Below are 12,388 nucleotides of genomic sequence, written 5' to 3' on the forward strand. Positions count from 1 at the left end.
GCACTATCAGGAAAAATGTACCTAAAGAATAGGAGAAAATATCTGCAAATGATATACCTGATAAGGTTCTAGAAGAACAATTACAACTCAACAATATAAAGAAAATTAACCCAACTTAAAAACAGTCAGAAGATTTAAATAGACATTTCTCCATAAAAGATATACAAAGGGTCCATCTTCAGGGATACCCAAATCAAAACCAAATGACATACCACTTTAAAGTTTGCTGTTGTTGTTGTTTTTTAATTTACTTATTTGACAGAGAGTAAGAGAGATCACAAGTAGGCAAAGAGGCAAGCAGAGAGAGGGGGGAAGCAGGCTCTCTGCTGAGCAGAGAGCCCAATGTGGGGCTCGATCCCAGGACCCTGAGATCATTACCTGAGGCGAAGGCAGAGGCTTAACCCACTGAGCCACCGAGGTGACCTTACTTGTTTTTTTTTTTTAAGATTTTATTTATTTATTTGACAGAGAGGGAGAAAGTACAAGCGGGAGAGCAGCAGGGAGAGGGAGAAGCGGGCTCCCGCTGAACAGAGCGCCCAATGTGGGACTCAACCCCAGGACCCTGGGATCATGACCCGAGCCAAAGGCTTAACCAACTAAGCCATTCAGGCGCCCCAAGGTACCACTTTAAACCCAATAGGGATAATAATCAAAAAGACAAACAGTAAGTATTAACAAGGATGTAAAGAAATGGGAACATTTACACACTGCTTGATGGGAGTGTAAAATGGTATATGTCTTTTGAAAACAGTCTGACAGTTCCATCAACTATGAAACACAGTTACCATAAGATCCAGCAATGTTCATAAAAGACTTATACACAAATGTTCACAGCAGCTTTATTCACAACAGCCAAGAAATGGAGGTGATGCAAATGTCCAACAACTGATGAATGGATAGAGAAAACGTGGTATACCATACAATGAAATACAATTTGTAAATAAAAACAAATGAAGTACTGAGTGATGTTATAATATGAATGAACCTTGAAAACACTGGCCTAATCAGTGGGTTAAGCCTCTGCCTGCAGCATAGGTCATGACCTCAGGGTTCTGGATTCGTGTGGTGCATCAGGCTCTCTGCTCAGCAGGGAGCCTATTTTCCCCCTTCTCTGCCTGCTGTTCTGCCTATTCATGGTCTCTCTCTGTATCAAATAAATAAATAAAATCTTAAAAACAAAAACACTGAGCTAACTGAAAAAAGCCAGTCACAAAAGTCCCCATGCTGTATGATTCCATTTATATGAAATATCCAATAGGCAAATCTACAGAAACACAATGTATATTAGGGGTTGCTTAGGATTTGGGGGTACTAAAGAGGAGGCTGGAGAGTGATGGCTAAAGGTTGAAAGGTTTCTTTCTGGGGAGATGAAAATGTTCTGTAACTGATTATTGTGATGGTTATGCAACTCTGGAAATACACTAAAAGCCACTGAACAAACAGCTTCAATGACTGAACTGCATGATGTATGAGTACCATCTCAATAAAACTTTTTAAAAAAGAAATAAAGGGGTGTCTGGCTGGCTCTTGAATCTCTGGATTGTGAATGTGAGCCCCGTATTAGGTGCAGAAATTACTAAAAACTAACTAAAATTTTCAAAGAAATATAAAAAAGTCTCTTAATAAGATAGCAATCTGGGGGAGGATTTATGTCTGGCAATTTATATGATGTTTAGATTCCTACAGAATTACATTTGCATTATTATTATTATACCTTTGGATGACTTCTTTAGAATGGCTACTTTTTAAACTAAGTTCAATTCAAAATCATTCTGTGCATATTTTAGTTTTTGAAGTTATGACTTACACATTTCTGAAAATGCTGCATGTCTAATTATACAAAAACCGTAGCTCTAGTAACAAAGGTCTTCCTAATGTTTTTCTAAGTGTTCTCACTTCTATATACCTGCCTGAAACAACTTCTCCAATATGCTCAGTAAGTTAAAAAAATCATTCTCACTCCCAAATAAACTGTTCTAAATGTGTGTCAAAACTATAAATGGAACCAAAATGCTAGAGACCCAGTGTACATGTATAGTAAGGATTTGTGCTTGTTCTAATTAAATAAATTAAAATTAATGATCTAAGTGTCTCACTTCAGATATAAAGAATGCAAAATAAGCATCATTAAGTGTAAATTCATATTTAACCTCAAATTTTCCCTTAGTACATTCCAATCACAGATAGGTATTTCAAGTGTTTGTTAAGACTTATCAGCATTTGGGGGGCATCTGGGTGGCTCAGTCAGTTAAGCATCTGATTCTTGATTTCAGCTCAGGTCATAATCTCAGGGTCATGATCTCAAGCCCCAACTCTGGCTTTGCACTTAGCCGGGAATCTGCTTGAGATTCTCTCTCTTCCTCCATCTCTATCACCCTCTCATATAAATAAATGCACCTTAAAATATATATTTATCAGCATTTTAAAGTGTTCTTTAGAAGGGTTTTCCGAAAACAGTCTCCACCATGGCCAGAAACAGAATTACAACTTAGCTTGGATTCTATCAAAAGTTGACTTCTTTAGAAAAATCAAATGATCAGCCCCTGGATCAAAATCCTTTAGTAACCTTGATTAATGTTCAAAATAAAGTCCAAACAACTTAATACTATATTCAAGGCCTACTTGCCTGCCCTAAATCTTTCTCCTACATATCTTCTAAACGTATCTGTATTACCTTCAAATATGGATCTAAATAAAATTAACTGGAATTGTTTTGCATAGTGTGAAGAAGGATCCAGTTTTATTTTTTCACCAGATACCCAATTCTCCCAGCATTATTCATTGAAAAGGTCATCCTTTCCCAACAGTACTGCATTGTCTCTTGTATTAAAAATCAAGGATCCATATATGTGTAGATTTATACATGGCTCTGAATTTCGTTCTATTTGTCTATTGGTCTAGTCTTCCACCAACATCAAGTCATCTTAACCTTAAGAGGCCTTAATAACTAGCAGAGCAAATACTACTCTATCTTGTTCTTCCACAAAAGTATTCACTATTATTTCTTTCTATTTCCGTATCAATTCCAGAATCATTTTGTCAATACAAAAAAGTGGTACAAAGAAAGGCAAAATTCTCTATCATGATTGGTTTAATCTTGCTAGATGCTCATTACTACATCCAAGAAGTTATCTACAGACTGATTTGGAATTTCTATATACATAATTACATCATCTATAAATAATAACAGCATTGTCTATTCCTCTCCATTACACACACCTTATATTGCTTTGTCTTACCAGACTACACTGATCAGGATCTATGTAGAACACTGATCAAAAGTGTTCATAGTCATCCTTATAACTGTCATATTAAACGTTTTCATCTTTCAACATTAAGTCTGTAATAGGTTTTTACAGATACCTATATTCCTCATTCTCTGAGGTAAGTGACCTTATCAAAAACAAATATTAAAGGGGAACCCTCTTACACTGTTGGTGGGAACGCAACCTGGTGCAGCCACTCTGGAAAACAGTATGGAAGTTCCTCAAAAAGTTGAAAACAGAGCTATCCTATGACCCAGCAATTGCACAGATAGGTGTTCACCCCAAAGATACATATGTAGCGATCCCAAGGGGCACGTGCACCCTAATGTTTATAGCAGCAATGTCCAAAATAGCCAACTATGCAAAGAACCTAGATGTCCATCAACAGATGAATGAATAACGAAGATGTAGTATGTGTGTGTATATTTATATGTACACACACACACACACACACACACACACAAGAATATTATGCAGCCATCAAAAATGAAATCTTGCCATTTGCAACAATGTGGATGGAACTAGAAGGTATTATGCTAAGCGAAATAAGTCAATCAGAGAAAGATAAGTATTATATAATCTCCCTGATATGAGGAATTTGAGAGGCAGAGTAGGGGGCTTGGGGGTTAGAGAAGGAAAAAAATGAAACAAGATGGGATCAGGAGGGAGACAAACCGTAAGAGATTCTTAATCTCACAAAACAAACAGAGAGTTGCTGGAGGGAAGTGGGTGTGGAGAGGGTGGTTGGGTTATGAACATTGGGGAGGGTATGTGCTATGGTGAGTACAATGAAGTGTGTAAGCCTGACGACTCACAGACCTGTACCCCAGGGGCAAATAATATATTATATATTAATAAAAGTAATTAATAAAAAAACCTGAAGCTTTTATCATTATAAGCTGGTCCCTTTATATGTGTAATAATGCTTTCTGCCTCACAGTCTATCTTGTCTAATACTGATACAGCAGTATTCTGTTAGTGTTAACTTGGCATATTTTCATGCCCATTTTACAAGTAACTATTATGGACATTTTTTATAAATAGAATAGTATGGGGCACCTGGGTGACTCAGATCAAGCCCATGTCTGCTTCAGATTCTCTCCCCCCTCCCTCTTTTTGCACCTCCCCCCAGTTCATGCACTCACTCACTCACTCTAAATAAACAAATAAATATTTTTTGAAAAAATAAATAAGATAAATAAAATAGTATAACATGTGACCTTTCATGTATGAATTACTTCACTTAGCATTAAGTCTTTGAGGGTCATCCATGTCACATGTACCATACAAGCTAAACCCATGCAGCATGTGTCAGAATTTCACTCCTTTTTAAGGCTGAACTGTATGGCTATAACTCATTCTGTTTACGGATTCAGCAGTTAACGGACATATGGATTATTTATGTTTTGGCTATTGTGAATAACAGTGCTATGTGTATTTCTGACTAAGGTTTTGCATGCCTTTTTCCCACCATTTTACTTGGAACCTTTCTATACCCTTATACATGGTGTATCTCTTATAAACAAAGTATCAACATCTTTTATTCTTCCTCAGTTTGACAATCTTTGTCTTTTAAAAAGAACACTTGGGGGAGCCTGGGTGGCTCAGTCGACTAGTTAAGCTTCTCACTCATAGTTTCAACTGAGGTCACCATCTGATGGGTGGTAAGATCAATCCCCGCGTCAGACTCTGCTGGAAGATTCTCTCCCTCAGCCCCTTACCCCCATGCTATCTCTTTTTCTCTAAAATAAATAAATAAATCTTTAAATCTTTAAAAAAAGAACATTTGGTCTGGGGCATCTCAGTTGCTCAAACGGCAGACTCTTGATTTCAGCTCACGTCATGATCTCAGCTCTGGTCATAATCTAAGGGTCCTGGGATCAAGCCTCAAGTTGGGGTCCCATGCTCAGCGGGCAGTCTGCTTGAGGATTCTCTCCCACTTCTACCTTGGCCCCCCCCCCCCCGCAAATCACATGGCATTTTTTTCTCTAAAATAGTTAGCTCTTAAAAAAAAAAAAAGAACATTTAGTCCCTTTACATTTCAGGTCATTTTTTATGTATTTGGGTTTAAATCTAAATTATATTTGTATGTTTCTCCTACTGGTCCTATGATTCTGTTTGTCTTCTTGAATGCATTTCAATTTTTTTTTTAATTATTCTATCCCTCCCTCCAACTACCAACTAACATTTTAGAAATTACAACATATTTCTATTAGTAATTACTTTAGAAATTAAAACTTGCATACTCGGTACTCAAAGCTTCCCCTTCCAGGTTTGATGGATGAAAACCCTGCCAGATAACCCCTTGCTCTGCTTCAGGAAATAACTATAAAACCTGAACAGAATAATACAAAAACACTGAAGGAACTAATGAGTAAACAGAGACATACAGACTTTGCTGGAAATTCATGGTCCTCTGGAGAAAAGAAGAACATAGAGAAAGCAAGTTCCCCTCTCTCTGGCTTTCAGCATGGGTCTAAGTACAGTGAGATAGGTAAGGAAGATTATGCTAAGGGAAACCCCTTAATTTTCCAGCCTGAGAGTTCAGAAAGAGAAGGCTGACCATTAACACTAAAGAATATGGGGGATCCCACAAAGGCAAGAGCCAGGGAAGACATCCCCAAACTCCATCTACCCACATCTCTAAATGACCCGTAACAACAAAGACACAGAGTGAAGAAAGTATTGGTAAAGATTAAAAAAAAAAAAAAAAGATCTGAAAGGAGATCAAAGCTGCCAGCCAAGAAACAGTCTGTAATTCAATCCTAAAGCAGAAAATTATCTGTAAAACACAGGAAATACTACTCATAAAAGAAAAATAATAAAATCCAGAGCCTTCCCAAACGAGCATTAATAAATCCAGGATCCAATCCAAAATTGCCCAACAAATGAAGTACCAAAACAATAAAACATATTTTCAGAAGAAAACAAACAAGCCTAACAGTGAGATGAAACCAGATGTGGAAGCTAACATAAGAGGGTGGGGCACCTGGGTGGCTCAGATGGTTAGGCAACTGCCTTCCGCTGCCACTGGGCTCCCAGCTCCACAGGGAGTCTGCTGCTCCCTCTGACCTTCTCCCCTCTCATGCTCTTTCTCTCACTGTCTCTCAAATAAATAAATAAAGATCTTAAAAAAACACACACACACACACACAAAACTCGGTCTAACATAAGAGGATTTTTTTTTAACATAAGAGGATTTTTAAAGATTTATTTATATTTATTTTAGAAAGAGAGCACATGTGAATGTGAGGGGAGGTGGGAAGAGGGAGAAAGATTCCCAAGCAAATGCCACACTAAGCATAGAACTTGATGTGGGGCTCAATCTCATGACCCTAAGATCACAACCCAAGCCAAAACCAAGAGTCAGACACTTAACTGACTGTGTCACCCAGGCGCTCCAACATAAGAGGATTTTAAAGCAATTATTATTAACCTCGATGAAGTAAAACAAAATGTTTAAATGCATGAAAATCACATTGGAAAAATACAAATAATGCAAAAAAATCAAGGAGCACCTGGGTAGCTCAGTCAGTTAAACATCTCATTCTTGATTTTGGCTCAGGTCATGATCTCAGGGTTATGAGACTGAGCCCCACATCAGGGTCCCTACACAGTGTGGAGTCTGCTTAAGGTTCCCTCCCTCTGCCCCTCCCCTCCATGCTCACATACACACGTGCACACACTTTCACACTCTCTAAAAAAGAAAAAAAAAATCAAATGTAAGTTCTACAACTGAAAAAAATAATTTCTGAAACAAAAAAATGTGTTGGCTGAACAAAACAACAAAATGCACATGACAAAGTAAAAAGGACTGACCAAAGATAGATGAAAATATTATCCAAGTTGGAGAGAAAAAGATTGAAAAAGACAAATTTGCAAATACGTGATAAACACGAATCTGAATAAACACAAAGCCCATACTGACACATGTCACAGCTAAGTTGTTAAAAACCAAAGCTAGGGGCGCCTGGGCAGCTAAGTCAATTAAGCAGACGATTCTTCATTTCAGCTCAGGTCATGATCTCAGGGTCATGAGACTGAGCCCCAAGTTGGACTCTGCACACATTGTGGAGTCTGCTTGATATTCTCGCTCTCCCCCTTGGCCCCTCTTCCTACTCACACGAATACGAATTCTCTCTGAAAAAAATAAATCTTAGGGCGCCTGGGTGGCTCAGTGGGTTAAAGCCTCTGCCTTCGGCTCAGGTCATGATCCCAGGGTCCTGGGATCGAGTCCCGCATCAGGCTCTCTACTCAGTAGGGAGCCTGCTTCCTCCCCTCTCTCTGTCTGCCTCTCTGCCTATTGTGATCTCTGTCAAATAAATAAATAAAATCTTTTTAATAAATAAATAAATCTTTTAAAAATCACGGAGATCAGATTTTTCAAAAATCACAGTTAAGCAAACAAAAAAGGGCCAGACTCTAGTTGAAAATTTTTCAAAACACAGTCCTGACAAAGGGTTTCTCTTGAGAGTACATAACGAAATTGTATGATACAGTAAGACTCACAATCTGATCTCCTTTTTTTAAAAAAGGGAATAAAAGATTTTAAGATATTTAACAACAGAAAATATGTAAATGGGCAATAACCATATACTAAGATGCTCAATAGTTCACTAAGCTAAGTGAGAGGAGTCTTTCTCAAGGACACGGTTCACATCTTACAAGCTTCCTAGCACTTACCCAAAGGCTAAGGCCAACTACTATGTCAGTGAGTGAAAAGAATCTAACATAATCAAATTAAGAAAAATCACCTGTGGATCTGATCTTGTCTGCTGGATCGAACTGGAGCTAATCCATCTATTTCGTCAAAAAATATTATAGAAGGTCTCATCAAATATGCCTAGGATGAAAAGAAAACAAATGTTATTTATATTAGTTTTTACTTTTTATATTTCATTATTGTATTTTCCTAATAGGTAATATAAACAAAATGTACAACATACAGCAGCTAAGAAAGATACAATAAAAATGAAGTCTCCTTACCAGCCAGTCTCCAACCACAAGCCCTCTCCCAGCAGACAGTTACAGTTCTGTGTTTATTCTTCCAGACATGTTGTTTGTACACATACACAAAAATGTACTTTTAAAAATATTATTTTATTTGATGCATTTTAAGCACAGTATACACACTGCTTTCATCAAATAACACAGTCTATCCATGTAACAATATATTTTAATTAGCTTCCATATAAGCACATGAAGATTGCTTCATTCTTGTTTGACAGCTACAAAATGCCCTAATGTATGGGCATGCCATGATTAAACTAGTCTCCTATTTGTGGACATTTAGGTTATTTTCAATCTTTTCCTCCATAGCTAGACTCTTCCTACTCTGAGATTAGAAACAAAAACTCTCCAGAGTTTTCTTCCATTACTTTCACAGTTTTCATTTTTCACTCAAATCTTAAATCAAGCAGAAGCTTAACTGAAGGTAAAAAAATATATATATCTGTATTAGAGGGGTGCATGGGTGACTCTGTGGGTTAAGCCTCTGCCTTTGACTCAGGTCATGATCTCCGGGTCTTGGGATCGAGCTCCACATTGGGCTCTCTGCTCAGCGGAGAGCCTGCTTCCCCCCACCCTGCCTCTGACTGCCTCTCTGCCTACTTGTGATCTCTCTCTCTCTTTCTCTCTGTCAAATAAATAATCTTTTAAAAAATATTAGATTACAAATGAAAATTTTTTATATTACATAATTTACTCGATCATTTATGTTTCAGAATTACTTAAAGCAAATTCTTAGTTCATAGGATGGTCAACTTACTAAAAACCAGACATAAATTTCCCACTTCTCTCTTATTTCCTCTCTTATTGACATGATATGCATTAAAAACCCAGTGTTTTCTAATAATTTTAAATGGGGGGGGCAGTGAAGGTCAGAGGGAAGAGAAAGAGAATTTTAAGCAGGCTCCATACCCAGTGCAGGGCCCAACATGAGGCTCACCTCACAAACCTAAGATCATGACCTGAGCCAAAATCAAGAGTTGGGATGCTTAACCAACTGAGCCAGCCAGGTGACCCCTAGTAATTTAAAATGAAAGGCATTTAACTACAAAACTTAGGTTTTGGGGGAAAAAACTTTATAAAAGTAGAATCATGTAGTAAGAGAAAAACAGTGGAGCCTGGCTGGCTTAGTGAGTAGAACATGGCTCAGTCAGTAGAGCACATGACTCTTGGTCTCTGGGTCATGAGTTCAAGCTCCACATTGGGTGTAAAGAATGATTGATTGATTGATTGATTAAATAAATAAATAAATTTTATAAAAAGAAATAAGATTTGATCATCACTTTTATATACACAAAACACACAGCTGTTTTTTAGAACTAAAGCCTTGCAGAACCAAACTATAGTATATTATGTGTCCGCCACTGTGGTAATAAACACTTTATATTCTTCCTTTCTGTGAAATCTCCCAGTAGTCCAGTGAGAATGGTATTATTTCTCATTTTATAGAAGAGGCAACTAAAGATCAGATGTGTTCATGTTATATACTTAAAGCCACACGTTAAACATTTTTCTAACACCAAAGAACAAACTCTTTTTTTTTAAGATTTTATTTATTTATCTGAAAGAGAGAGAACATAAGCTGGGGGCGGGCGGGGGGGGGGGTGGTGATAGCAGAGGGAGAGGGAGAAGCAAACTCCCTGCACAGCAGGGATCCCAGATCCCAACATGAGGTCCATCCCAGGACTCTGCGATCATGATGCAAGCCAAAGGCAGAGGCGAAGCCAACTAAGCCACCTAGGCACCTCCGAAGACCAAATTATTAGCCAATATATTATACCTCATTTATTTCAATTAGTGTATAGATCATGTCCTTAATTTAAGAATGTGGACTCTTTCATTTAAAAAGACAATAGTGAGGGTGGCTGGGTGACTCAGTGAGTTAAGTGTCTGCCTTTGGCTTAGGTGATGATACTGGGGTCCTGGGATCGAGCCCCATATCAGGCTACCTGCTCAGTGGGGAGCCTGCTTCTCCCTCTCCTCCCTGCCTGTGCTCTTTATCGCTTGCTCTCTTTCTATTAAATAAATATTTTAAAATTTTAATAAAAAATGAAATCAATAAATAAAAACAGTAATGAGAGCATCTGGGTGGCTGGGTCAGTTAAGCATCCAACTCTTGATTTCAGCTCAGGTCATGATCTCAGTGTTGTGGAATCAAGCCCTATGTCATGCTCCATGCTCAGCAAGGAGTCTGCAGGAGATTCTCTCCCTCTGGCTCTCCCCTCAACACCTGCTTTCAATCTCTCTCTCTCTCTCTCTAAAATAATAAATAAATCTTAAATATTTTTAACTAGTAATAATGACTATCAGCAATATTTTAGAAAAGAGAGCATCCCAACTACTCTTACCTACTTACCCACAAAGAAAACTATGAAACAGAAATAAACCAAATTTAGATTTTAAAAAGCATTAATTTATGCCATAGTTTTGAATGAAACCAACAGACATTCCTACACCCAGCATGAAGGGGCTAAAAGCATTTAAAATTAATTCCCAAACTAATTCTTCTTTCATCTACCAATACTGCTCTATATTTGTATTTTTCAAATATTAGTAAATTCTCTTCAAGCAAACTGTTTCACTTCCCAATAGACACTGAACACCTTGAAGGCAAAAATTTTACCCTATTCCTCTTTCTACTCCCATTATCTAGAACATGGGAGTTTCTCATACTTACTAAAAATAGTATTTGAAGGCACCCGGGTAGCTCAGTAAGTCAAGCATCTGCCTTTGGCTCCGTCAAGACCCCAGAGTCCAAGGATCAGGTTCCACATCAGGCTCCCCACTCAGCAGGGAGTCTGCTTCTCTCTCTGACCCCCCACCTCGTGCTTTCTCTCTCTCTCTCAAATAAATAAAACTTTTAAAATAATAATAATAAATTTTAAAATGAATAAAAAGAATTGAAGTGCTTTACCAATTACAAAGGACTTTGATACACATAAACTCAAGTAATGACTACTCAAAGATTGCTTACTGAAAATTTTTTAATTTCATGTAATTTCCTTAGATATAATGAAATAAAAGTTGCATTGCCAAATATGAATGATATCCTTCACTAGTTCAAATAATCAAAAGTGAATTTATAACAAGACTAAGTTAATAAATGTCTTACAAAATAATATTGTTAAAGCTATAGTAATTTTTTAAAAAATGAAGACTGTCTACACAATATTCAGTCACCTAACCCTGCCTTTTGAAAGCACTCATTACTGGGGTGCCTGGGTGGCTCAACCAATTGAATGTCTGACTCTTGGCTTCCACTCAGGTCATGATCTCAGGGTTGTGGGATGGAACCCCACATCGGGCTCTGCACTTAGTGCAGTCTACTTGGGATTCTCTCCCTCTGTACCCCCTCCCTGCACTCTCTCTCTCTCTCTCAAAATAAAGAAAGAACATTCGTTACTGAATTCTTCTAGCACGATATTTACAGCTCATGCAAATAATACAGTGCTCTGTGAGATTTCCTGCAGAGATATTTAACTTCTTATGCTTGTTCTATTTCCTCAATTAGAATAAAACCTAACAACATGTATGTTATACTCCAGGTTCTCAAAAGCACCTAACAAGGTATTATATGCCTACTAGCCACCTTAATAAATGGCTTGTGAATCATCTTAAGTTAGTATATATGCCTACTAGCCACCTTAATAAATGGTTTGTGAATCATCTTAAGTTAGTACTATTTAAACTGCTATTAAATACATCCAAAGCATACAAATTCAGATTACTGATCCCAAATTAAACATACTGATTGGAAATATGCCTCCTTATGAACAGTTTATGTTTAGACTAAATATAACATTTTAAAGAAGATATTTTAAAGAAGATATTCATAAGCTGATTTCACTTACCTGATCAAAAAGAAGCCGAAGTTGTCGTTCAGATTCACCAACCCACTTGCTCAGACAGTCTGCTCCTTTTCGCATAAAAAAAGCGACCTTTTTGTCTCCTTGACTGCACTCATTAGCTAATGCTCTGGCAACCAAGGTTTTACCTGTTCCAGGAGGGCCATAAAACAAACAGCCCCTAAAAGAAAAAAAGAATCAAGAGAAGTAAGGTAATGCTATCACCACCACTAATAATGAACACAAAAGGACGCATCACCCATATAAATT

The 12,388-nt window shown here is 37.5% G+C and overlaps 1 protein-coding gene across 2 annotated transcripts in view; it reads right to left on the reverse strand.

Moving 5' to 3' along the window:
- ATAD2B (ATPase family AAA domain containing 2B) overlaps positions 1 to 12,388 on the reverse strand; it is a 151,190-nt gene that overhangs the window by 82,396 nt on the left and 56,406 nt on the right. For both annotated transcript variants that reach the window (XM_082746565.1, XM_082746566.1), the window contains exons 12-13: positions 12,125 to 12,299; positions 8,021 to 8,109 (exon numbers count right to left, since the gene is read on the reverse strand). In XM_082746565.1, coding sequence (XP_082602691.1) covers positions 8,021 to 8,109; positions 12,125 to 12,299 — 264 coding nt within the window. The remainder of the gene's footprint in view (positions 1 to 8,020; positions 8,110 to 12,124; positions 12,300 to 12,388) is intronic.

This window comes from Mustela nivalis (assembly GCF_964662115.1).
Source record: "Mustela nivalis genome assembly, chromosome: 8".
NCBI classification, from domain to species: domain Eukaryota; kingdom Metazoa; phylum Chordata; class Mammalia; order Carnivora; family Mustelidae; genus Mustela; species Mustela nivalis.